The sequence below is a fragment of the Astyanax mexicanus genome, chromosome 3, assembly GCF_023375975.1.
Source record: "Astyanax mexicanus isolate ESR-SI-001 chromosome 3, AstMex3_surface, whole genome shotgun sequence".
NCBI lineage: Eukaryota > Metazoa > Chordata > Actinopteri > Characiformes > Acestrorhamphidae > Astyanax > Astyanax mexicanus.
Genome location: NC_064410.1, coordinates 64,487,501 through 64,515,340, shown reverse-complemented (window position 1 = coordinate 64,515,340; position 27,840 = coordinate 64,487,501). Strand labels below are relative to the sequence as shown.

The 27,840-nt window shown below is 38.5% G+C and overlaps 2 protein-coding genes across 12 annotated transcripts in view; both read left to right on the top strand.

Moving 5' to 3' along the window:
* LOC103030631 (dedicator of cytokinesis protein 7-like) overlaps positions 1–4,620 on the top strand; it is a 108,275-nt gene extending 103,655 nt beyond the window's left edge. For all 10 annotated transcript variants that reach the window (XR_007438133.1, XR_007438136.1, XR_007438131.1 and 7 more), the window contains one exon: positions 188–4,620. Coding sequence is in view for 3 of the 10 variants with exons in the window: in XM_049475632.1 (XP_049331589.1) it covers positions 188–230 (43 nt within the window). In the remaining 7 variants the exon portion in view is untranslated. The remainder of the gene's footprint in view (positions 1–187) is intronic.
* Positions 4,621–8,963: 4,343 nt separating this feature from the next.
* The window catches only part of kank2 (KN motif and ankyrin repeat domains 2), an 80,017-nt gene continuing 61,140 nt past the window's right edge, over positions 8,964–27,840 (top strand). Inside the window, exon 1 of one of the 2 annotated variants that reach the window (XM_049475628.1) lies at positions 8,964–9,049. The gene's annotated coding sequence lies outside the window, so the exon portion shown is untranslated. Of the gene's footprint in view, positions 9,050–9,382; positions 9,638–27,840 lie in introns of those variants that run through there. The other variant, XM_022667195.2, reaches the window with a different exon arrangement.

Below are 27,840 nucleotides of genomic sequence, written 5' to 3'. Positions count from 1 at the left end.
TTTATCTGAATTTGTGAGCATTTTTGAGCTCTGTTTTCACAACCAGCTTTGTTTTTACTCCGCCAGCCGCCCCTTCACCCGTCTATCTCTTTCTCTCTCTCTCTCTCTCTCTCTCTCCCTCTCTCTCTCTCGTCTGATTGGCTGAAACCTGACCCTGTGTCTCTCTTTCTGTGTCTCTTATCTGCAGGAATTCTCTTAGCAGGTCCAGCTTTCGCCGGGCCGACTGCTGAGGAGTGTTTAAGAGTCCTGGAACCTGTCACAGGACCCGGCACAGAACCTGGCACGGACCCTGGACCCGGCACAGAACCCGGCATAGAACCTAGCACGAACCTTTTACCCAGGCGCCAAGCTGCCTTCTTCTTACTCTACGCCCAAGATGGTCTTTTCTGGGCCTGCTACTTCTCGTCCTCCTCCACCATCCATCCATCCGTCCTTCTCTCTCTCTCTGTCTCTCTCTCTCTCTCTCTCTCGCTCTGTTTATTCTGAAGGGTTATCTGTATAAACACAGTCTTGCTGACTGCTGGTCTCCTGAGGCAGGGCAGCGATGGGCAGCGCTCTCTCTCCGGTCGCTCAGACTGGAGGTAATTTTAGGTTTCGCTCGACGTGGGAACGCAAATAGTCCACGGCACTTCCTGCTTTTGTGTGTTTGTGTGTGTGTGATGGAGTGAGAGAGGGAGGGTGTGGTGAAGCTAAAAAGAAAGAAAGAAAGAAAAAGAGAGACTGTATACTGTGTGTGTTTAATCTTGCCTTTCAGAACCATCCCAGAGATAACATGCTGCCCATGTTGGGGGGCGGGGCCTATATGTGTGGCTCCATATTGGTCCAACATATGGACAGATTCCAACCAGTCAAAGGTTTGGACAGCTTAAATTTAGTGTTTTTTATCATTTAAAGGTTTTCTTTAATGTAGATTAATACTAAAATCGTACAAAAAAATATGAATAAAAATATATTGAATTATTTAGCAAACAAGAAAAAAAGTGTTAAACAAACCAGAATATCTATTTTAATATTTTTGATTCTCAGTCAGTTTTATGAGGTAGAGTCACCTGGAATTCAGGCTTTCAGTTAACAGCTGTGCTGAACTCATCAAGAGTTAATTACTTGAATTTCTTGCCTCTTAATGTTAGCTTGAGAGCATCAGTTAAAGTAAAGTAGTGAAGAGGTAGAATTCCTAATCCATATTATGCATATAAGCAAGAACTACTCAACTAAAGCTCTATCTTTAGGATTAGTTTCTCAGGGGGTTCTGGGTAATTTTCTCTTTTATGGGTTTTTTTTATCCTCTGTGATTTTATTCCCGTCCAGAACTATCATGTAGGTGTTTTTCTCAGACGTCCTCTGAGTAAATTACAGGCTGAATTATCTACTGTTTTTCTCTGAACTCCGTGCTCCTCCGGTAATTTTAGTCCTGTCCGGACGCACATCTCTGAGTTTCGTCTTCTCACCTTTAATAAAATAGATATTTGTCCACTGCCGCTCACCGTAATTACACTTTGGGTGCGCCACGGTTTCCACAGAGATCCACGTAAAAAAAACACAACAGCGAGTGGAAATGGAGGAGCTACTGAACACCGCAATGTCATGTGACCGAGAAGAAAGCAGAGAGAAAACTCACTGGTCATCCTGTTTTTTCAATTGCAGTCCGGATGCAGGAGTTTTATCACAAGAAGTGAGTAGAAGTGTGAAATAGTTTTTATTTTTGACTGACGTCCCCCTGAGAAAACAATCCTGTGCAGATAGGGCTTAAGTAATGAAAATAAAACTTTAAGAAAAAACAAGCATCAAAACAAGACCATCAAAAACGTTATATATAATAATAATGATGAAACTGGCGCTCATCTGGACCACCCCAGGAAAGGAACAGGATAACTGCATCAGTTACCAGCCTCCAAAAAGGCTCCCCAGATAAAAGCTGACAATAGTATTTTGGTTTGTTTAACACTTTTAAACTTTTAAGCTACTACATGATTTCTTACGTAAAAACTTAAATTAAATAAAATGATGAGTCCAAATTTTTGACTGGTGCTGTAGAACCCATCCACGTGTGATCCCCTCGTTAGCATGCTATGCTATGTTATGCTAGTCGGGCTGTAGTGTTGAGTACTCCAACACTCGTTGGTTCTAAACTCACCGAATCCTCCTCACTGCGACTCTGAGCCCGGCCCAGAAGACCCGACCAAAGATCGTGTGTGTTCTGCTACAACGTCCAAAAAGATTTGTACGCTTACGAAGTATTTACACGCATTAATTTCCCCCGTCAGCTCAGGGAGTGTCTATCTGATAACTACTGAACTACTGAAGACCTGAAGAAGCTCTACTCCCACATTCCTCACCAGCTCGGCTCGAACCGGCGTCACGACATTCCCACACTTATCACAAATCACTAATCACTGGACCCGCCCACCTGGCGGCGACGAGCCTTAACCAGAGAGCACCTCAGGACGTACGGACGGTTAAAACCAATGACTGTAGAAACATAGAAACATGGAAGCTGTGGTTGCATTACCTTTTTGTTCTATATAATAGAAATTATGCCAAAATTAGCACATTTGCAACCAGAGACAAGTAGTGCAATTGTGTCGAGAGGCGGAGTCAAACGCGCCTACTTGTTTAATAGACCTTCCCCCAGATGGGCGGCGCTACACATTGTACTGCAACCAACCAACCAATAGAGGCACTATAGATACCATAGTCAAATTTGCAACCACAGGACCACAGTAGCCCAGTAAAAACCAAGGATTCGTGTGTCTCAGGCTGCCTTCATTGAGTTTACAGTGCAGCTCAAAGCACCTTGTTGTATATTAAAAGTCTACCAATTTTTGTGTTTTTTAAGCGTAATTAATGTTCCAAGAGTCAAAAAGGGAAACGCACACTGTTAAAAGATAATTGAAAGAAGATAAATTTATTTATAAGATTTAATTTATTTAAAACATTATTTGGACTCAATCCCAATGTGACGAGAACGCTACCCGAGACCGAGTACTAACACTATAGCTACAGCAATGCTACTAGTTCAGCAAGGCTAACTACGCTAACGGTAGCTAGTTCACACTGGACATTTTACGCTAAGCTTATAGTTATTTTATTACCTAATTCCTAAGTGTAGCCCCGCCTTCTCACGATATACTGTAGCAGAATACGGTTTAAAACTTATTTCTGTCTGGAAATAAAAATGTGGTAGTATTAGCACAGGGAAAGCTAGACACTGAAGAATCTTTAAAAAATGGGCGGGGCTGTTTTGGCACTGAAACCTATGGGAACCTAAGGAATGGGTGGAGCTACAGTACCTGTAATACTGCAACCGGCCAGCAGAGGCGCTAGACCTGTGGTGGTTTTAATTTTGAGAGACATTGCAGTCTGTCCATGCTTTTCTACAGTCACTGGTTAAACCGAATCAGGGTAGTATCAGCACCGACACCAAACACTCCGTCACACCACCCGTCACACCACTGCACCACCACCCGTCACACTGCACCAACCAGTCACACCACACCACCCTGTCACAACACACCACTCATCATGCACCACCTCATCATGCAACACCTCGGAATGCACCACCCGTCATGCACCACCTCGTCATGCACCACCTCGTCATGCACCACCCGTCATGCACCACCTCGTCATGCACCACCTCGTAATGCACCACCTCATCATGCAACACCTCGGAATGCACCACCCGTCATGCACCACCCGTCATGCACCACCTCGTAATGCACCACCTGTCATGCACCACCTCGTAATGCGCCACCCGTCATGCCACACCACCTCGTCATGCACCACCTCGTCATGCACCACCTCGTAATGCACCACCTCGTCATGCACCACCCATCATGCACCACCTCGTAATGCACCACCCGTCATGCACCACCTCGTAATGCGCCACCCGTCATGCCACACCACCTCGTAATGCACCACCTCGTAATGCACCACCTCGTAATGCACCACCTCGTCATGCACCACCCGTCATGCCACACCACCTCGTAATGCACCACCTCGTAATGCACCACCCGTCATGCCACACCACCTCGTCATGCACCACCTCGTCATGCACCACCCGTCATGCACCACCTCGTAATGCGCCACCCGTCATGCCACACCACCTCGTCATGCCACACCACCTCGTAATGCACCACCTCGTCATGCACCACCTCATAATGCTCCACCCGTCAAATTACCCAGTCACACACCACCCGTCACACACCACCACCCGTCCCGCCGCTGCACTGTAGGAGCTCCACACTGCCGCTGATTGGTAATTCTGCACTGGAACACAGGTGAATGTGTTTTAATTAGAAATGCACTAAGAATTGTAATGTAGCTTTTATTTAGTCTCTTCTATAGTGAAGCATTTATATCGTATAACTGGAGACACGAGGGTCATGTGACCCCGGTGAACTAATTACAGGGTGACCCTGTCCTAATATTACTACTGCTAGTCCCTCTTTATACTCACAGTACTACTACTATACTCTACTGGACACTTGCACATGTTTATGTCGTATGTGATCTACTGTTTCTCTCCAAACACTGACCCAAAACTGGACTGCCCAACATTTTTTATTTATTTGTGTATATTTCTTTTTTACTGTTTGTATTAAACTCAGTTCTTAATCTTTACAGCCGTCGCATGTTTTATTCCCAAACCACAGCTGATTTAAAACATTTCCATGCATTGGAACCATTCTTTGATTAAAAAATAAAATGTTTTTTTAATTAAAGATTGAGTGCAGTCATGTTCATATTCAGATTACTGCAGTTATCAAGTAGTCAAGTAGTTGTGTAAACAGTGTTCTCAATACTCAACTCTAAAAGCATTCTATAAATGAAGAAAATAAACAAAAAATATGCTTACTACTTAAACACAAAAGTAATATATTTATTACAATAAAATATAGTAATGCAATACAAGAACTACTCAGCTCAAGTAAAGAAAAAAAGGCCAGTAAATCTGAAAAAAATGAAGAACTTTAAAAGTATTCTGAAGCGGTCAAATCTTGTTTATTATTCATTTATATATATTTTTATACAATCCCAAGATAACCCTAGCTCAGGTTAAGGACAGATAATGTCGATCTAAAAGAGGAGGAGGGGGGGGGGGGCTAAGGGGGAGTAGTCGCCATATTGGTGAGGTCAGTCCTCATCGCGCGGCTGGAGCGCTCATTTCAGCCGGGGTTTGATTCAACCGTAAGGATTAACCGCATTTTGCGGCGATTTAATTACCCAATAGTGAGATCAAACACTACAATCTGCGCCAGGGAGGAGCACGCGCTGCCCCATCAGCCTTTATTTGCTTAATCATTTAATTAAAGCCATTTTTTTCGCGAAGCATCTCCAGCATGCTGTGCTGGGTTAGCTACAGGCAGGGTTGCCAGATTGGTCCAGTGGATTCCACCCGAAACCTGTTAAAATCCCGCAAAATGTACAGAAAACAGACGGAGGTTCAGCACACGATTTAAACCAAGATGGATAAAGCAAACATAATATCAACTGCTAGTATATAAATAAAATATATATATATAGACCAATAAAAAATGAAAAGACATTTAATTGAGTGTAACTGCATGTGTTGGATACATATATGGATACAAATATATAGCTCTGGAAAAAACTAGAGAGCAGTTTCTGAATCAGTTTCTCTGATTTTGCTATTTATAGGTTTATGTTTGAGTAAAATGAACATTGTTGTTTTATTCTATAAACTACAGACAACATTTCTCCCAAATTACAAATAAAAATATTCTCATTTAGAGCATTTATTTACAGAAAATGAGAAATGGATGAAATAAAAAAAAGATGCAGAGCTTTCAGACCTCAAATAATGCAAATAAAACAAGTTCATATTCATAAAGTTTTAAGAGTTCAGAAATAATCAATATTTGGTGGAATAATCCTGGTTGTTTTTTAATCACAGTTTTTTTAATGCATCTTGGCATCATGTTCTCCTCCACCAGTCTTACACACTGCTTTTGGATAACTTTATGCTGCTTTACTCCTGGTGTAAAAATTCAAGCAGTTCAGTTTGGTGGTTTGATGGTTTGTGATCATCCATCTTCCTCTTGATTATATTCCAGAGGTTTTTAATTTGGTAAAATCAAAGAAACTCATCATTTTTAGGTGCTCTTTTATTTATTTATTTTTTCAGAGCTGTACTTATGCAATAGTTGACAAAAGTGGCAAAATGATTGAACTAACTAACCATTTTAAGTTTATTCCACGAAACAAAATTTTATAAATAAATAAAAAATATTTTTATTTTATATTTTTCAAAAGAGTACAAAGAGTATACAACTTTGGGTAGAACCCTATCAATCAAAACACGTACATATGTGTATTATTTGTGTTTTAAATCATTTTAATGGTAGAACACATTACCTTTTGCAATTAAAAAAAAGAAATAAACAAGAATAAACTTGCAAGTAATGAAAACAAAATCTACAGATATGTAATAGCCCTCAATCGCTGTTATTGATGCTGTTCATGATGTTAGGATGTAAGGAATAAAAATAGCTATTTATTATTGATGAATTTATATTTTAGGTGTTTTATAAAGCAATGCAATTTATTGTATATAAACGTGGTGTATATTAATAAACTTTAAAACCTGCTAAATTCATTATTTACCAGCTCAAATATTGTCCACCGAGCAAAGTGTGTTTCTCCAGCCAAACTTTCTCAAACACATTTCGAACGATTTGGCTGCGAATAGCCCAATCTGGCAACCCTGGCTGGCCCCGTATTTCGGTGAGGAACGGAATATGACATCATCTTATGAGTAAGTGACCCTTAAATGTGTTTATAAACAGGTTATTTGTGGAAAATAACCTTAACATTGTTCTCTGTTTTGGAGTGAGGCAATGGAAATTGTACATAACTGATTCTAAATAAAGAAGAGAAATGTTTATTAATTTTCTCTACATTATAAATGAATAGTGAAGTGATCCATCAGACTATAAGGAATCATGCAGTAACTTAAAAGTGTTAAACAAACCTAATCCAGCAGAGATGTGTAAAACTGATCATCTAAACAAGAGGAGATACTTTGAAGAATCTAAAATATAAAACATATTCTGGTTTGTTTAACACTTTTTATTTGCTAATTAATTCCAAATGTTTTTTTTTTTCATAGTTTGGATGACTTTAAAACATTTAAAAATAATAAATACTGAATATATGGTGTGTATAAACCTTGGACTGGTACTCTGTTTCATGGTGTTTTTGCAATAACAATATTCTTTGTGATATGACAAAACACTAAAAAATATTTTATTCAATTAAAGAATATACCACTACAAAAAGCTTTATTCAATTTAAGTAAAACAGATTAAACATTCAGTATAAGCAAAAGAAAATCAACAAATTTAGCAAGCTTGTCCACACAAAAAAAATCTGTGATAGATAGATAGATAGATAGATAGATAGATAGATAGATAGATAGATAGATAGATAGATAGATGACTGAGAAAACAGTGCAGTGCATTTTATTTTATTTTATTTATTTATTTATTTATTTTTTTCATTTTCAAAGACATTTACAAACTTTGTGATGGAACTGGCACTCATCAGGACCACCCCAGGAAAGGAAGAGCAAGAGATAAGTTCTTTGTGTTCCCTCATAGTCCTTTTGTTAAAATGTATTCAATAAACAAGTATACAAATAACATCAGAGAAAGAATTAGAAGACATATAACAACATAAGAGATTACAAAAAATATCAATAAAAACATTAACACATTAATTGAGGAAGGCTAGTCGATATATGATGGATCGTAATAGCTGAAGAACTGTATTAATTCTACTGAAAGTTTTAAAAAGTGAATTAAACTCAAATTGTTTGGAAAGCTCAGTTTTGCGTCTGAAATAGTTTTGTTTGTGAACAAAAAACTTTATAGGTACTTTATAGTGGACACCTCTTTTTTGTTGCTCAGGCAATTAAGAGACTCCATATGCAAATTAAATTGAACAAGAAACACATTAAAAATGGTTTACCTTTAATATTCTTTACAGATTTGTGTAAATAATGTTTCCCAAAGAGGATCATCAGGTACAAAGTAAAGTTGACTTTGAGTTGAGTTTGACATTACAAAGACTTTGAGTTTGACACAAAACCAAAAATAACATTTTATATAACATGTACATTTAAATCTACCCTGTAATTCACTTTATTAGAAAATAATTTAGCTAGAGCTCTCCAAAAATATTCTGAATAAGAACATTAAAAAAAAAAAAAAAGTTCTAGTTTTTCTGGATGTTTAAAGCAAAAAGTACAGTTCTGATCTATTTCTATAAATTTAGCAAGATTATAATTACATGGGTAGATATTGTGCAGGATTTCTAAATGCACTTAACTGATTTTATTATAAATTTCTTTCCTCCAAGAGATTTCTGTAAAATGTGAATTCCAATATGAAATCCCTCGTGCCCTAATTTTTCTTTTGTTATAGAACTTCCCAAATCTGTTTATTAGAACCAATTTTTACTTTTTCCAATTTCCACCCATTAAATCCATCCATCTATCATATCCATCCATTATATTCATCCATCATATCCCTTTATTTCCAATGGGGCAGAAATAAAGATTTATTTTTACTGTGACATTACCATTGCTCCAAAGACCTGTTTTATGTGGAGAATAAATTGTGAACGTAACATAACTTCCAGGACAATAAGGCTTGTTGGTCAAATTTAGAAAGTTTAATGGGTACCTTGATAAATTGATAATTGCATGATAAAAGGAATTGCAAATATTGTGTGAATGAAAATACTAGGCAGAACTTGGGTTATCTAAGCATTTTTAAAGCCATTTTATTTTAAAAGTGTAGTTTTAGAAGTTCAAATCCTCCGTGTTCCTTCATAGTCTGTATGACTACATAATGACGTCAGGGTTTGGGCGGTCTATTGTGCGGCTGGCTCTTTAAGAGCGGGGGGCGGGGTTTAGTGAGGTGGGGGTGTAGAGGGTGGGGCTTAGATTGGGGGGGCTGCAGTGTTTTTGTCTGGCTGTCAGTCAGACCGCTGGCCTTTACCGGACCGAGGGGCGCGCGGGGGGCAGGTAATGTACCTTTATACCTCTATTTATTTATACTGATTATTATCATTATAGCGGTTATTTAGCGGTTATTTTATTATAGTATGAATCAGGTCTGTAGGTCGGACGGTTGTGTCTGTGGTTTATTGTGAGGCTCTTTGTCCTGATTGGGGGATTCTGCCTCTCCAGAAGTAACGGGGTATCGCTGTTATTATTGTGCGAATTATTATGGGATGGATTTGGAAAGATAATAAAATTGCCGCATTTTCCAACAATTGATTTAACAGTAGAGGCGCATCCCGCGCGCACAGAACAGAAAGAGCGAGCGCACCCTTTACGGAATACCGCGGCGCGCGCGCGCGTGTGTGTGTTATCTCCTCAACCCTTCCTCACCTCAACGCTCTTATAGAGACTCTCACCTTCAACCCTGCTGGAATAAAATAGAATATGCTTTGCATAAAGCGCCGTTTTTAGCGGTTTTAATGGGAAAGATTGGACTCGTGGTCTGAGAACTGAGAAATTAAAATCAGAAGACTGGGACTAAAATCAGCTCATATCTGGAGTTCTTCAGGATCGTGGCTCTGAAGGCTTCACTCCAGAGACACACATTTTGTAAGGTTTTTAAGGCGTTTTTAGTTTTTCTTAAAGTGGTTTAGGTAGTTTTGGAACGTGTTATTGAGTTATAGGTTTAGTCCTGGAGTATAGATAACACTTTTGTTTAGGTTTAGTTTTTTATTGTGTTCTTGGTGTTTGTGTGTTTTTAAAAAGCTGTTTTAGAGTTTGTTATGTTTTTTTTATGGTTTTAGCTGGTTTAGAGGGTATTTATGTGTTGGGATAATCCTGGAGAGGTTCCACTTTTGGTTTTCCACACAATTATGGATGGTTTTAGCTGACTTTGGTTTTTATATGTGAGTTTAGAACTTTTAAGGTGAGTTTAGATGCTTTATTGTGAGTTTATGTGTTTTAGCTGGTTTAGAGGGTGTTGTTGAGTTGTGTTGGGTTTAGTCCTGGAGTTTAAGGTAAAATTTCAGGCTTTTACGCTGGTGGATCATACACAGTTTTTGATCATTTATGTAGTTTTTAAATTGGTTTTAAGTTTTGTGGGTGTTTTAATTGGTTAAGAGGCTTTTATTCAGTTTTGTTGGGTTTATTTCTAGAGTTTTAGATAAAGGTTATGGCTATGACTCTGGTAGGTCAACACACACATTTGGAAGCCTTTATACAGGATGTTTTCTCTTGTGTTTTTCTTTAATTTAGGCATTTTTAAGTTGTTGAGTTGTGGTGGGTTTAATCCTGCAGTTTGAGGTGAGGGTACATGCTGTGACTTTCCTGGCTCCACAAACTTTTAAAAGCTACGATATGTTTGTGTATTTTTAAGTTGTTTGTTTTAGGTGGTTTACAGGGTGTTGTTGAGTTGTGTTGGGAGCAGGTTTGCAGTTTTAGGTGAGACTTTAGATTCTGCTGGATTTACACACAGCTTTGGGTGGTTTTAGGTATTTTGGCTGGTAACTTTGGATGGTTTGTGTGGTTTTTAAGTGTTTTTAGGTTGTTTTATGTGGTTTAGAGGGTTTATTTGTTGTGTTGGGGCTAGGTCTGCAGTGTTAGGTGAGATTTTAAACTCTGCTGGATTTACACGCAGTTTTGGGAGGGTTTAGGTGTTTTGGTTGGTAACTTTAGATGGTTAATGTGGTTTTTAAGTGTTTTAGGTTGTTTTAGGTGGTTTACAGGGTGTTAAGTTGTGTTGCGGGGTGAGATTTTAGACTCTAATGGCTTAACACACAGCTTTGGGAGGTTTTAGGTGTTTTGGCTGTCAACTTTAGGTGATTAGTGTGTTTTTTAGCTGTTAGTGTTGTGCAGGGTGTTTTTAGGTTGCTTTAGGTGGTTTAGAGGGTGTTGTTGAGTTGTGCTGTGGGTATATCTGCAGTTTTAGGTATGATTGTAGACTCTGCTGGATTCACACAGCTTTTGGAGGGTTTAGGTGTTTTGGTTGGTAACTTTAGACGGTTAATGTGGTTTTTGGGTGTTTTTAGGTAGTTTTAGGTGGTTTAGAGGGTGTTGTTGAGTTGTGTTGGGGGTAGTCCTGCAGTTTTAGGTGAGATTTTAAACTCTTATGGCTTCACACACACCTTTGGGATGTTTTAGGTATTTTGGCTGGTAACTTTAGATGGTTTATGTGGTTTTTAGTTGTTTTTAGTGTTGTGCAAGGTGTTTTTAGGTTGTTTTAGGTGGTTTAGAAGGTGTTGTTGAGTTGTGTTGGGAGCAGGTTTGCAGTTTAAGATGAGATTTTAGACACTGCTGGCTTCACACAGCTTTGGGAGGTTTAAGTTGATTTCACTGGTAACTTTAGATGGTTAATGTGGTTTTTGGGTGTTTTTAGGTAGTTTTAGGTGGTTTAGAGGGTGTTGTTGAGTTGTGTTGGGGGTAGGTCTGCAGTTTGAGGTGAGGGAACAGGCTGTGACTCTGCTGGGCTCTGGGGAGAGGGTGGGACCGGGCTCTGGACTCTTCATTACTTCCAGATGTGGATCACTCGTCTGTCTTTAGCTCAGACCTCAGCGGTGGTCAGCGCTGCTAATGTGGCTTTTAGGTATCCAGTCATTTTAACAGATGGTCACCCCTGCTTAAAATATCAACCGAGCGAGTAAAAGATGAGCAGAGAGTTCCAAAAGGTGTAAACTGAAAGAGTAAACCCTTTTATTTAAAGAGTTTTTAGTGAATATAAGAGTTTGCAAATGTTTTGTAGAAGCTAAGACTCAAATGAACTTAAAATGGTTAGTTTTCAATCATTGTACCACTTCTGTCAACTATTGCATACCTTCAAAAAAAATAATAATAAGATTTCACTTAAAAATAATGAGTTTTTTTTTTTATCAAATTGATCACAAGCCATCAAACCACCAAACTGAACTGCTTGAATTTTTGCACCAGGAGTAAAGCAGCATAAAGTTATCCAAAAGCAGTGTGTAAGACTGGTGGAGGAGGAGAACATGATGCCAAGATGCATGAAATTAAAACTGTGATTACATAACTGTTTTATTTCAGACATTTCTCACTTTCTGTAAATAAATGCTCTAAATGAGAATATTTTTATTTGTAATTTGAGAGAAATGTTGTCTGTAGTTTATAGAATAAAACAACAATGTTCATTTTACTCAAACATAAACCTATAAATAGCAAAATCAGAGAAATTGATACCCCAGCAGACACAAAAACAAAGCAAGCGATGACTTAAAATGATTAAAAATGTTACTCATTATTTAGAAGTTGTTGTTTTTTTTTGCTTCACATATTTGCCAAATCGTTTCCTTTGCTAAATATTCAGTGCATCCCTAGTTTTATTCTGTTTAAAACAATACAATGTAATGAAAATTGAAAAATAAATAAAAGTATCAATAATGGTTTTTTTTTAAACCAAATACATCAAACACACTTGCAGTATATTTCAATAGTAAATATCTAACCGTGTATACAGCATATATTTATTAATAATAAATAATAAAACAAAAGTTGCATTCTTTTTGGTGTTTAACTAAGTCAGTAAAGTAAGTCAGTACTGGATGATGTTTGAGATGTAATATAACAAAAGTAATAATATAATAATAAAGTTGTCAGTCTGTTCCTTTAATTGCGTTTTGTATATTGACTTAATTTCCATTTTAATCTCTTCCTAACCATTGGAACCATTTTCACACAAACCAGCCCTAAAAATGTTTTTATATATTTATTTAAATATTTTGGAAAACAAAAATTGCTAACATGTGGCAGATGCAATATGGACAGTTTTTATATCCTATTTAAAACAGTTTCAATTATATTAAAGCTAAAATACTACTAAACAATGCTAAAAAAATACATTTTTCCAAAAAAATTTCAGCAAAATTTCAGTTTTAGATGTTGGATGATGTTTAGGTTGCTGGTTTCTCTTCAGGTGGTGCATTGTGGGTGTTGCGGTGTGTTTGGGGTCATTATTATCCTGCTGTAGAAGCTCCGCCTCTTTTTAAATCCAGCTTGTTTTTACAGATGGTGAGATGTTTGAAGGTTGCTTCTAAAATTTTAAAGTTTAAGTGAACCCAGACTTCATTTTACCAGTGAAATGTTCCCTGTGCCACTGGCTGCAGCACAAACTAAAGGCATGATCCATCCACCCCCATGTTTAACTTTTGGAGCGGGCTTCTCTTCATGTGTTTTATTTCATTTTTAGTAGTCCACAGGATTTCTAAAAATGACTCAGGCATGTTTAGATGTTGTTTTCTAGTCGTCTGAGCTTCAGGAAAGCTCTTATATTAAAATAGTGCAGGTACCGCTGCACAGTAGAACAGTGCTCCACCCCTCCAGAATCTGATTAATAAAGAATCTAAAGATCTTTTACAGTCAGACAGGAGTTCTGATCTGATCTGATCTATCAATCTTACCAGTAGTTCTCTTGATCTTCCAGAACCTAAGCTGGATCACCACAGCTTCTGTAAATTTCTTTATTCCATTATAAACTGAGGAAACTCCGATTGTTAAGACGAGGTTTTAGGAGTTTAAGTTTTATAAAGTTTTTAGATTGACCTCCACCGTTAAAAACTTGAGTTTACGTAAGTTCTTACGATGTTTCTCGCTGGTATCAGATAATCTAATCCATACCAAACCCAGAAAGTGCACATTGTCTAGACAAATAAGGGTCGTTTAACGTGAAACAATAGTGAAACTTTGCTAAAATCACGATTTATAAGAACTCATTCACGTAGCGACTCTCTTAGTGAAAGTGTCTCTCAATGGGTTCTTTGTTTAGCATCAATACTGAAACCGTTGTTGGTGCTTTAGAGACATTTTAAACTGTGTACACATCAGATTCTCTATTATGTAGAAGAATTATTTAGCCAGGAAATTATTTAAATGGTTTGTAGAGTCATGGATGTTCCATACAGAACCTTTATATTTAGTAAAAATTGTCACAGGAACCGTTAATTTGGGGACAATTTGTTGACTTAAAATACCAAAACTATAAATATTTGAAGGCTACATTGCAAAAAGTAAAAAAAAAATACAACTCTGAAAAAAAAATTGATATCACTTAAGTTTCTAAATCAGAATCAGGTGTATTTGATGTTTTTGGTTTTAAAATCATCGTTACATTGTATTGTTTTAAACAGAATAAAACTAGAAATACACTGAATATTTAGCAAAGGAAACAATTTGGCAATAATGTTAAATAAGTAAAAAAGTCTTCTAAATAATGAGTACCTTTTTTAGATAGTTTAAGTTAAAATAGCTTATTAAAAAAAACAAGATAAAATAACATCTAGGCTTTTTATACAATACAAATGAAGAAAGCATCAGTTTCTCTGATTTTGCTATTTATAGGTTTATGTTTGAGTAAAATGAACATTGTTGTTTTATTCTATAAACTACAGACAACATTTCTCCCAAATTACAAATAAAAATATTCTCATTTAGAGCATTTATTTACAGAAAATGAGAAATGTCTGAAATAACAAAAAAAGATGCAGAACTTTCAGACCTCAAATAATGCAAAGAAAACAAGTTCATATTCATAAAGTTTTAAGAGTTCAGAAATAATCAATATTTGCTGGAATAACCCTGGTTTGTTTTTAATCACAGTTTTTTTTTCATGCATCTTGGCATCATGTTCTCCTCCACCAGTCTTACACACTGCTTTTGGATAACTTTATGCTGCTTTACTCCTGGTGCAAAAATAATTCAAGCAGTTCAGTTTGGTGGTTTGATGGCTTGTGATCATCCATCTTCCTCTTGATTATATTCCAGAGGTTTTTAATTAGGTAAAATCAAAGAAAATCTTCATTTTTAACTGCACTTGTATATATATATATATATATATATATATATATATATATATATATATATATTTTTTTTTTTTTTTTAAAGACATATATACTTATATTAAGCCAATACATTGGCCAGTGGGGTAAGCAAACCTTTCTTATCAATATTTCTTAAAATAAGCTAAAAATGAGTGAAGTAAGACTTCAAGTAAAATTCACCTTTTTTTATTTTTAATTAAAATTGGACACAATAACTAGAATTTCTTATTTGGAGTTCAGATTACTAAATATAAGGTGATTATATTTTCAGTAAGACTGATATTAAGATCATAATTTCTAGAGATCATGCCTTTACTTGTTTTTTTCTGAGTTCTGATTGGTTCATTCATGTCTAAAGTTTTCTGTTTTCTAACTTTGTGATCAAAGTAACGACATATCTGAAGATATCTGAAGAAATCGTGTTTTTCCAATCCATACGTTTCTCTCAAAGTCTGTGTCATGCGCACACCAACTAAAAAAATCTCTATTTATTTATTACATTTGTATTTCTTTTTAACAATTCCCAACATTTTTTACTCAAGATTTTACCCAGGAATTTTGAATTATCTCCACAAATCTTCTCTAGTGGTTTTATTCTTTTAATTCTTTGGTTTTAATTTTACGTTCTCTAAATTGTAACTATATTTGCTAAAGCTATATGCATTTATTTCTTCATAAAAATCATTTTGAAGGTATATAGAAATGTAGAAATATAGAAATTGATCTCTAATCATCAGAAAACAGAAGGTGGTACCGAGGTTTTAGGTTTTAGTTTGATAATCAGAGGTATATGGTTGCAGAGTTTAATGAAACACTTTAAAGGTTATTTAAACCAGTGGTTGATGCCGTATGCTAAATCCGGATCGAGTGCAGGAATGTGGAGTTATAAGCGTAGTGTGAACAGGAGCTTCAGCACGAACGGAAAATCGTTATTTATAGAGTTATTTACACCTGCAGTCCTGCTCCTGGAGTCCCGCTGATCTGTATAATCCCCTCATTAACTAATGAGTGATTAGGATTAATGATTAATTAGGATTATTTATGATAATGAGATTTATCTTAAACTGGATTTAAACTGGGTTTTATAAAGTGACCCTGAGAACCTGCACTGAATCCACCCGGTGCTGACAGCAGATCAGATCAGCTTTCTACTAACTCAGCATTTCTACAAACCGTCAACATACCACTGTCCCAACGTCCCAACGTCCCAATGTCCCACTGTCTTACCAACATCCCACCACCACCACCTTTCCGCCATCCCAACGTCCTAACACTGTCCCAATGTCTTACTACTGTCCCAACACTCCACTGTCCCAATGCCCCACCATCGTCCAACACCACTGTCCTAACACCATCTCAATGTCCTACCACTGTCCCAACATTGTCTCAACGTCCTACTACAGTCCCAACACTGGCTCAATGTCCTAAAACTGTCCCAGTGTCTTACTACTGTCCCAACACCGTCTCAACAACCTACTACTGTCCCAACACCGTCTCAACAACCTACTACTGTCCCAACATTGGCTCAACGTCCTAACACTGTCCCAGTGTCTTACTACTGTCCCAACACCATCTCAACAACCTACTACTGTCCCAATACCGTCTCAACAACCTACTACTGTCCCAACACTGGCTCAACTTCCTAACACTGTCCCAGTGTCTTACTACTGTCCCAACACCGTCTCAGCATCCTACTTCTGTCCCAACACCGTCTCAATGTCCTACTACTGTCCCAACATTTCACTGTCCCAACACCGTCTCAGCGTCCTACTACTGTCCCAACACTGGCTCAACGTCCTAACACTGTCCCAATGTCTTACTACTGTCCCAACATCTTTATTTTTACAATTATTGGAATTTTTTAAATATTGTGTTTTTCTTAGTGAGGAGATCCCGTATATATATATATATATATATATATATATATATATATATATATATATATATATATATATATATCATTTCAAATGATTGTAAAATCTTATAATTTAATGTTAATATTGTTTTTAGTACTCTTTAAAAGTGATGTGAAAATGCATTTTTATGCTGTTATGTTATTTTCCATTTTTTGGATTGTCTTTGACACAAAATGATCTTAAAATAATATGATTTCAAAAAAAAATCTTGAGCAATATTTTATTTAAAAATATTTACAATGTCAGCTCCAAATTCCTGTTATATATGAGTGTATTTTTATTGGTTTAGAGATGCAGTATCTGTTGTGTGATTTGTAGTTTCAGTAGAGCGTCTGAAGAGTTTGTGGTTTAGAGTTTATCCGTCTGTCTGAGATTTAGGAGATTGCTCCATCAGACTGAATTTAATCCCTGAGGATCTTCAGTTTCTCCATCCTGTTCCCTCGCCCAGACCCTACTGCGTAACGCCGTAAATGATGGGACTCAGATCTCGTAATCAGGTCTGGTTTAAAAACAACACAGAGAGCACTTCCTGTGATCAGCTGTTTACACCTGCCCTGTGTTACCGTTTACAGCAGCAGAACGCCAGAAACCCTTATCTCCATTATCTTCAGCCAAAACACCACTAATCCCACTATCCACCACTAATACTCTGAACTGGAGGTTGGTTTAAAGTCTTGCCCCGGGACTCTTATTGGTTAGGAGTCTTGCCCTAAGACTCTTATTGGTTAGGAGTCTTGCTCTAAGACTCTTATTGGTTAGGAGTCTTGCTCTAAGACTCTTATTGGTTAGGAGTCTTGCTCTAAGACTCTTATTGGTTAGGAGTCTTGCCCTAAGACTCTTATTGGTTAGGAGTCTTGCTCTAGACTAACCCAGCCCTAGTAGTCTATCCTAAGGAGTCTTGCGCAAGGACTCTTACTGGTTTAGGGGTCTTATCCTAGGACGTATTAGTTATAAGTTTAGCTTAAAGTCTCTGATTGGTTAGGACTCTTATTGGTTAGGAGTCTTGCTCTAATTACTGGTTAGGAGTCTGATCCTAGGACTTCATTGGTCAGGAGTCTAACCCTCAGCTTCCAATTGATGAGTAGTCTTGCCATGGGACTCTTCTTGTTTAGGATTTTTACCATGCAATTTACATTGGGTAGGAGTTTTAACCTAGGACGCTGATTGGTTAGGAGTCTTGTCCTACGGCTCGTATTGCTGATGAATCTTGTCTTAAGACGCTTGTTAGTTAGAAATCTTGCTAAAGAACTCTTATTAGTTAGGAGTCTTGACCTAAGATTTATTTTATTTAGGAGTCTTATCCTAAGACTCTTGTTAGTTAGGAGTCTTATCTTAGAACTGTTTCATTGGTTAGGAGTCTAACACTAAGTTTCTAATTGATAAAGAGTCTTGTCATGGGACTCTTATTGTTTAGGAGATTTGTCCTAGAACTCTTATTACTCAGGAGTCTTTCCCTGGAACTCTGGTTAGGGGTCTTACCTTAGGACTCTTCTTGGTTAGGAATGTTTGCCATGGGACTCGTGTTGGGTAGGAGTCTTACCCTAAGACTCTTGTTAGTTAGGAGTCATATCACAGATCTCTTTTTGGTTAGGACTCTTATCCTAGGACTCTTATTAGTTCAAAGTTTTATCCTAGGACTTGTATTGGTTAGGAGTCTTGCCCTAAAACTCTTGTTAGTTAGAAGTCTTATCCTAGGACTCATGTTAGTTAGGAATCTTATCCTATGGCCCGTGTTGGTTGAGTCTTGTTGCTTGATGCTTGTTAGGAATCTTGCTCAAGAACTCTTGTTAGTTATGAGTCTTGGCCTAAGATTTATTTTATTTAGGAGTCTTATCCTAAGACTATTTTTTTGGTTAGTAGACTTATCCTAGCACTCTTATTGGTTAGGAGTCTTGCCCTAAGACTTGAGTTAGTTAAGAGTCTTATTCTAGGACTCTTATTGGTTAGGAGTCTTTCTCAAGATCTCTTTTTGGTTTAGAGATTTGTCCTAGAACTCTGATCACTTAGGAGTCTTTCCCTGGAACTCTGGTTAGGGGTCTTGCCTTAGGACTCTTCTTGGTTAGGAATATTTGCCACAGGACTCGTATTGGGTAGGAGTCTTATCCTAGGACACTAAATGATTAGGAGTCTTGAAGTTTAGTATTGGAGTTAGTTAGAAGTTAGTTTTGGACTCTTGCTAGATCCTTTTGGTCTTAAACTAAATCTTGCCTTGGCACTCTGATTGGTTTAGGAATCTTTTTTTTTTAAAGTCTTATTAGTTTCAAGTCTTGTCACAAGGCTCTTATTGGTTATGAGTCTTGCCCTAGAACCCAAATTGGTTTAAACTATTGGTCAGGAGTCTTCTCCTATAAAACTGATTTGTTAGGCCTCTTTTTCTAAGATTTTTATGGTTTAGCTGCCTTATCCTAAGACTTTTATTCCTAATAAGTTTTGACATTTGACTTTTATAGGTTATGAGTCTTATCCTATGACCCTTATTGTTTGAGTCTTGCTCTGGAACTCTGATTGGTTAGGAGTCGTATCCTAGGCATCTACTTGAATCTAACCAATAAGATTCCATTAGATCTGGATTAAAACCACCTCTTTTGTTCAGACCAAAGTATGGTTCTATGGTTTGAACAGTGGTTTACATCACCTTTTGCACTAGCTATTTCGGTTTGGACCAAACTAAAAAAACAAGGCAGGTGTGAAAGCAGTCATTGGGTCTTTTCTGGTGTGTTTTTGTTCTGTATTCTGGTGTTAAACAGGGGAGGGTGGATTCTCTTGTGAGTTTTGGTTCCTCTCAAGGTTTCTTCCTCCAGCTTTTCTTGTTGCTGTTATGATTGGCTTGCTTTTGTAGGTTTTTTAGGCCTGGAACTCGGTAAAGTTGCCTGGTGGAAAAATGTTGTGTAGTTAAAAGTGCTGTATAAATACTTTTATATCTGATTTTAATGGAGTTTTATTGAATTATTGCTCTGTACTGGCCTCCCTCTCCGAGTGAAAACAGCCTTATCTTGGATTTTAACCCGGGGGGGTGGGGGTGGGTGGGTGCTGGAACTGTACGTCCCTGACACCACTCACAACCATCCCCCCCCAACCCCCATTCTGTTTACATTACCCCTCGGTGTGCGGTCACTCGACCCAGGTCTCCAGCCTGGCTTTAAACACCACCTATCCCACTCATTCTTCACGTACATTCCAGCGCTCCCACCGCTGTTCCTGCTGTTCCTGCTGTTCCTGCTGTTCCTGCTGTTCCTGCTGTTCCTGCTGTTCCTGCTCTTTGTCTTTGCTCTTCTCTCTGAACTCTCTCTGTCCTCTTACAGTTTTCCACCGCCCTTCATTCCTTCGTTCTCTCACAGGAATTCTGCTTTAATTCCTCTTTTTTCTCCTCGGTTGCTGTAGCAATTCCTGTCACCCGAGCCGCACCCATAGGCCGCTTCCTGTCTTCCTGCTCAGCAGCCAATAGCGTGGCGGCGTGTGTTTTCCTCTGCTCTGGACCCGGCGGTAACGTGAGCTTTAGCCATCACCCGCCGAGCTCCAGGTTTTCTCCACACCAGTCTCTGATGTGAAAAGCAGCCCAGTGCCGGACTGAGGGCTGAGCTGAGTTAATGGGGAAGGTTTCCAGTGTTGGTTGGTTTTAGTGTTTTTTGCTGCCGCAGCTTGAGGTTCTGCATCATCCGGAAAGGATTTTTCATGACATTTGACTCATTCCAGTAAAACACTTTCATGCTGATGCATTAGGAGTCTTATTGGTGAGGAGGAGTCTTGCCCTGGAACTCTTATTGATTAGAAGCTTTATTGGTTATAGTAGTCTTACTGGTTAGGAGTCTTGCCCTAGGACACGTATTGGTTAGCAGCAATATTGGTTAGAATTTTAGTGCTTAAAAGTCTTGCCCTAGGGTATATAGTGCTTAGGAGATTTTTTTGTTTGGAGTCTTGTCCTTGGGCACATATTGGTAAGGAGTCTTATTGGTTAGTAGTCTAATTGGTTAGAAGTCTTGTTGGTTAGGTATCTTAGTGGTTAAGAAACTTGCCCTAGAATATGTAGTGGATAGGAGATTTTTTTGCGTACGAGTCTTTTCCTAGGACATGTAATGGTTAGGAGTCTTATTGGTACAGAGTCTTGATTGTTAGGAGTCTTGTTGGTTAGTAGTCCTTTTCCTAGGACATGTAATGGTTAGGAGTCTTATTGGTTCAGAGTCTTGTTTGTTAGGAGTCTTGACCTAGGGCACATTTTGTTAGTAGTCTAATTGGTTAATAGTCTTGTTGGTTCAGAGATTTGTTGGTTAGGAGTCTTAGTAGTTAGGAGTCTTGCCCTAGGATATGTAGTGGTCAGGAGATCTTTTTTTGGTTAGAGTTGAATAGAATTGAATTGGTTTAAATTGAACAGTCATTCTAGTTATTTACAGTCTAGGTTGTGTTCAGCGAGATCACATTAAAGTGAACAATAATGGCCAAAATGTGGGCTTTGTTTAAAAACATTGGTTAAATTAAATGTATTATTGTTTTAAGGACATTTAAAAACATTATTCATATTAAATAACTAAATAATTTGTAAGCATGAAAAGTTAATTTATCTTTATATTATTATTTATTATTTTAGAGGTATAAAACGTTTTATACGTCTGTCTTAACATGACAATAATGTAGTTTATTGCAATTATATCTTGAACAATATACCGTCCACACAAAAATAGTTTTTGTGACAGGCCTAGTAAGGGGTCTTATTTGTTAGAACTTCTATTGTTTAGGAGTCTTTTCCTAGGACACATACTGGTTAGGAGTCTTGCTCTAGAGCTCTCAGTCTCAGTGGTTAGGACTGTTATTGGTTATGAGTCCTTTTGTAAGTAGTCTTATTGATTAGGAGTCTTTTCTTAGGAAACATATTGTTAAGGAGTCTTTTTAGGTAGTAGTCTAATTGGTTATGAGTCTACTTGGTAATGAGTCTTGTTGCTTAGGAGTCTTAGTTGTTAAGAGACTTGCCATAAGATATGTAGTGTTTTTTTTTGTTGTTGTTGGTAGGAGTCCTGTCCTACAACATGTATTGGTTAGGAGTATTATTGGTAAGGAGTCCTATTGGGTAGAATTTTAGTAGTAAGGAGTGGTTAAGAGTCTTGCCCTAGAATATCTAGTGGCTAGGAGATTGTTTGGTTATGAGTCTTGTGCGAGGACATGCGATGGTTAGGAGTTCTATTGGTAAGTAGTCTTATTGGTTAGGAGTCTTGCCCCAGGGCACATATTGGTCATTAGTCTGATTAATTAGTAGTCTACTTGGTTAAGGGTCTTATTTGTTATGAGTCTTATTGATTAGGAGTCTTGCTCTAGAACTGCTAGTGTTAGTGGTTAGGACTGTTATTGGTTAGGAGTCTTGCCTTATGGCATATACTAGTTAGTAGTCTAATTGGTAAGGAGTCTTGTTTGTTAGCAGTCTTAGTGGAGATTCTTTCTCTAGGATATGTGATGGTTAGGAGTCCTATTGGTAAGTAGTCTTATTGATTAGGAGTCTTATCCTAGGACATATATTGGGTAGGAGTCTTATTAGTGAGGAGTCTTATTGGTTAGTAGTCTAATCGATTAGGAGTCTTGTTAGTTAGGGGTCTTATTGTCTGTTTTTGAGTCTTGTCCTAGAACACATATTGGACATGTCTTGCCCTTGGACTCTTGAGGTGTCTTGAGAATTTTGCAGATGTGATACCACCCAGTCTGGCATTTCATTGTTTATAATGTTTTTAACAAACGATACATGTTGTTCTTTTTCCATTTCACATTGCACAAACGACTTTAGATATAGAGCGATTTAAAGTGTTCTTCTGATCAACATGTAATAAAATTCTAATAAAAGCATATAAGGCAGACAGACAGACATTTTATTGATCCCAGAGGGAAAATTAAGGCAGTAGAAGCTCCACATTGCACACAACATTTTTTTGAGCACATTTCATCACTGAAGTTTGGTCCAGGGCCATCTGGGGCAGTTATACCCCAGAAGAAGAAAAAAGAACAAACCTACAGTTTCTAAAGAGAACTTCTTCCACAGACTCTTCCATCACTAAATGTCAACAAGTAGTTCCTTCTGAAGACCACCAACAGAGAGTGATTCCCCAGACCCGCTATCTCCTTTCTGACTGGAATGATCTGACTGAATTCAGTTTGTTTAATTGTTTGCTTGTACAAGTTCTCATCACGTTTCACAGAATGGAATTTACTGGAGAACCGAGTGGTTACTATAGTCCAATCCGGACGGGATTATTTTCTCAGGGGTTTATCTGTGTAAAATATTTCACAACTCCTGCATATGGAATGCAATTGAAAAAACAGAAGAACCAGTGAGTTTTTAGGCTTTTTTCTCGGTCACATGACATCGCAGAGTTCAGTAGCTCCTCCATTTCCACTCGCTGTTGTGTTTTATTTTTACGTGGATCTAAGTGGAAACCGTGTTGTGCCCAAAGTGTAATTACGGTGCGCGGCAGTGGACAGATATCTATTTTATTAAAGGCGAGGAGACGAAACTCAGAGATGTGCGTCCGGACGGGACTAAAATTACCGGAGGAGCACGGAGTTCAGAGAAAAACAGTAGAAAATTCATCCTGTGAGAAAAACACGTACATGATCGTTCTGGACGGGAATAAAATCACAGAGGATAAAAAAAAAAAATAAGAGAAATTTACCACAGAACCCCCTGAGAAACTAATCCCATCCGGATAGGGTTTAAGACTGCTCTGTACCAGCCTGCGCCGGTTCTTATCTGTTAATCCAGTTAATAGTTTATCATGGTGGTGACCATCCTTACTCAACATTGCTACTGCAGTGTTAGCATACCAGCAACCAGCCTCATCCAACATCACTACCACCACATTAGCATGCTATCGATCCGGCTATTGTGTCATTAGCATACCATTCAAATGCCTAACCCCAAATTGCTATCATAGCATCAATACGCCAGCTACCAGCGTCGTATAACATCACTACTGAAACAATAGCATGCAGGTAACTAGCCTTGTCCAACATTACTAGCATGTTATTAGTATACTGGCTATAGGACTTGTCCAATCAGGGCTGTTTCAAGGCATTTATTCACCAAGCAACTTTTCTAGATTTGAACTCATATTTTGCCGACTGCAGGAATGACAAACCTGGCAGGCTGGCTATTGTCAGCAACTAGCAAGAGGTGCCCCCTTGTGGGGGATTCTGATAATAGTTGTTTTGTTCTTTCTTGCATTTCTAATTGTTGCATCCAATTCAAAACCAATCAAAAACCTGTCCTTCAACTGTCTTTCCACTGGTTTTAAATTGGATGCAACGATAAACTGGCAATTGATTGGTTTGCTTCCCTTGTTGCAATGGTCCTGTGTCCAACATCACTACTGTAACATAAGCAAACTGAAAAGCAGCATCGTCCAACATCCCTATCACAGTGTTAGCATGCTTGCTACAGGCCTTGTCCAACATCCCTAATTTGCTGTTAGCATTTCAATTATGGACTTTTATCTCACATTGCAACAATGGGCATGAGCACATGAGCTAATCTTTAGTCCTTGCATCACTAAGCAGGGTTGTTTTAAGGCCTTTAGGCCCCAAGCAAACCAGACTCTGCTTCATGATTGCTGAAGGTTCATATTTTGCCGACTGCAGGAATGACTTACCTGGCTGACTAGCTGGCTACTGTCAGCAACTAGTAGCCGAGGAGGCGCCCCCTTGAGGGTGATTCTGATAACAGCGTTGTCGTTTTTTCCTTTATTGACCATCACAGAACTTATTGTAGCATCCAATTCAAAACCAGTCCCTGTCCGGGGGCCCGCGGTCCTGTGTTAATCACCACTATTGTGGAGTTAGAATGCCTTGTCCAACATCACTACTGTAACATAAGTACACTGTAAAGCAGCATCGTCCAACATCCCTATCACAGTGTTAGCATGCTTGCTACAGGCCTTGTCCAACATTACTACTTTAGTGTTGGCATTCCAATTATGAGCTTTATCTCACATTGCAACCATGGCATAAGCACATGAGCTAATCATTAATCCTTGCATCATTAAGCAGAGTTGTTTTAAGGCATCATACATAATTGCTGAAGGTTCATATTTTGCCGGCTGCAGGAGTGACGAACCTGGCTGGCCCTTGAGGGGGATTCTGATAAGTGTCATTGTATTTTCCTGCATTGACCATCATAGAATTGAGTGGTTTGCTTGCCCTGTTGCAACGGGTCTGTCATTAAAAGCTGAACCGTTCTGTAGGTCCAAGTAAACCATGCTAAGCAAGGTTTTTAACCATTCTGTTCCAAACCAGGTCCATGTGAACCACAGTTCTAACATCTACAGTATTTCCACCCCACCTAAACTAAAGAAAACCCCCACAGAGTGTATCCATCCAGTATCAACAAGTTAAAACCCAAAAGACCCAGGAGCTTCTGGAAGCTTCTTAAAGGTTCTGCTGGGGATCGGCCTCGGCCTCTGTAATCTTCCAGACGGTTGTTTTCTGTCTGCTCAGAAGAATGCGCAGAGAATGATTGTGATCTCTGAGAAGGAGTCTGGTTAATCTAAGCGAATCGGATAGTTCTGATCACGGCATTATTCATCCCTTAGTTCTGAGCTTTAGATAATCCTGTTTAAAGCCTCGTCAGGGATCTTTGGGCCGAGTTTGGAGCATATGGTTACAGTAGAGTTGGAGATCTGAAGTTCCTGGTGTTTTTGGATATTTTTAGAGGCTCAATCCGAGAGATTTCTGAAAATCTGGAGCTCCATCTCGCTGCTTAAAGGAGAACTCTGGTGTAAAATGGATTTTATTGTAGTAAAACATGATAAAAAGTTCTTATCTTTGATGAATAGCACACCTCCGTTCTCCCACAGCGTTCAGAGATCCAGACATTTTAACAGTTTCTCCAACAAACACCCTTCAGACTGGGAGATACGGGGCATAATTTACCCTGATAAATCACTTTTTACTCCGTTATCCAGCTCAAAGTAGCTCTACACCTCCTTACTAGAATCCAAGAGGAAAGTCCTGATATTTAAAACCAGGCATTAATAACTTAAAAAGTGCAGAAGAAGCTTATTAAAAACACTGTTTACATCCTATAACACTAACTTGAGCTTCGAGTAATGGCACCGGCTGCTACGCTATGTGAAGTCTATGTATATATGTCTATGTCTGTGTCATTATCAGTACAGTGATGGCGGCGCTCGGAGCTGAAGCTAGTAGTGTTATGGGTCTCTCTTTCACCCCTTCTCTCCATCTCTCTCTATCTCCCGCTGTCTCTTTCTCTCTCTCTTTCTCTCTTTCACTCTCTCCTTCTTTCACTATTTCTCTGCCCCTCTCTCTTATTCTCTCGCTTTGTCTCTCTATCTATATTCTCTCTCTTTCTCTCTTTCTCCCCCTCTCTCTTTTACACTGTCTATCCTACTGTGTCTATATCTCTATTTCATTCTACATTTTATTCTCTCTCTCTTTCTCTCTCTCTCTCTCTCTCTCTCCGTCTCTCTCCGTCTCTGCTGAGGGTGTTTCAGATCGAGGAGTTTCCATCTGTGTTTGGAACTTTCTAATCTTTTCCTCCCTCCTTATTTTTTTCTCTTCCTCACATTCCCAAACTCTTTCCCCATCCCCCAATCCCTCTCTCACTCCCCCACTCTCTCTTTCTCCCCCTCTCTCTCTCTCTCTTTCTGCTTTCTAAGTTTCTCCTCCATCTCTTTCTCTCACTGCTGGTCTCTGGTGCTGTTCCTGCGCCGGTTCCTTGTATCTCCGGCTGATCTGGGCTCTGCTGGGCTCGGTTGGGTTGTGGGAGGAAGTGGGCGACCCGGTTCTGGTCCGGGGGGACCTGCAGCTTTCCGGTACCCAAAAGCAGCGGTTCTGTAATGAGCCGTCGCTCTGTGACTGTTAGTAGTGGAGTTTATCTCTGGGAGGAAATCCTGATTGGGGGAATTTTTTACTGAGAGAGGTTTTATAAGTGTAGTTTGGGTTGGGGGACGTTGCTGAGGACGAGGGATGAGGACAGGGGGGGTTTATCGGTGCCAGTTGGCCTCCTGCTGCAGCTGTTCAGTTTGAGACGTTGCCAGGCGTTTCATTAGTCCACTCTTTAGCCTGTGCCAAGAAGTATTTCTGCTCAGATGTGATCTGTAACGTCTTTACAATAGAAACTGAAAATAGAATCTGCTGCTGCTCTTTTATTCTGGAGCAGATTGTAGAAATTGTTTGGACACTGTAATGCCAAAATACGTAGGACGACAGGGTGTATCTCAGGGGACGACTTGGGAACACTCACACATGTATAAATTCTAAGGTGTTATCTTGTGAATGCAGTTGATTGAACACTAGGCTTAGATGTTCTCATGGATGGAAGCGTTCCATTTCTAAATTTATAACCGTACACCATGTTTTAATGTTAGGCAGCATGGTGGTGTAGTGGTTAGCACGTTCACCTGCCAGCTCTAGGGTCTTTGGTTCAAGTCCCTTTCTGAGTAAATATCAGCTAAATTGGATACTGGATACAAATTGTGTGACTTTTTGCCCATCTACGGTGTGGGATGCAGTCAGGTCCAGGTAGACAGTTGTTTCTGGTTGAGATTGTGCTGTACACGATTGGCTGCCGCCAATCCTAACTAGTGTGTGCTGGATGGATGTTTTGATTTAAAGTGATAAATTAAACTTAAAATGCGGTACGTCTGTCCACAGTGAACAGCACATGGAGATGTAATGATGGTGACCAGTAGCATCTGGACAGAATTGTCCATGACTTTTGAAGATATTATATCCACATTTAAATCAGGAGACACCACAGATCAGTGAAGCACTTGTTAGTTTAGATGGAAAGTGGCAAAAGTCCTGGGACACCATGATAATTCATGTATGGTGTAAAATATATTTGATAGTTAAGACAGAATTGACAATAGACATTGAGTTAAATGGTTAAGTTCTGTTTTTTGATATGGCAAATAATGTATCTCAATATTTTTTTTTACCATTCAAATACCCTCACATACTAATTACAGTGATATATTCACTTAAATTTCACTTAGTTCTCACAGTTCTCACTGTGCCAGATCAACTATTACAAGGCCATTAATTTCACTCCGGTAATTGATGGTTGGTTCATTGACGTTGG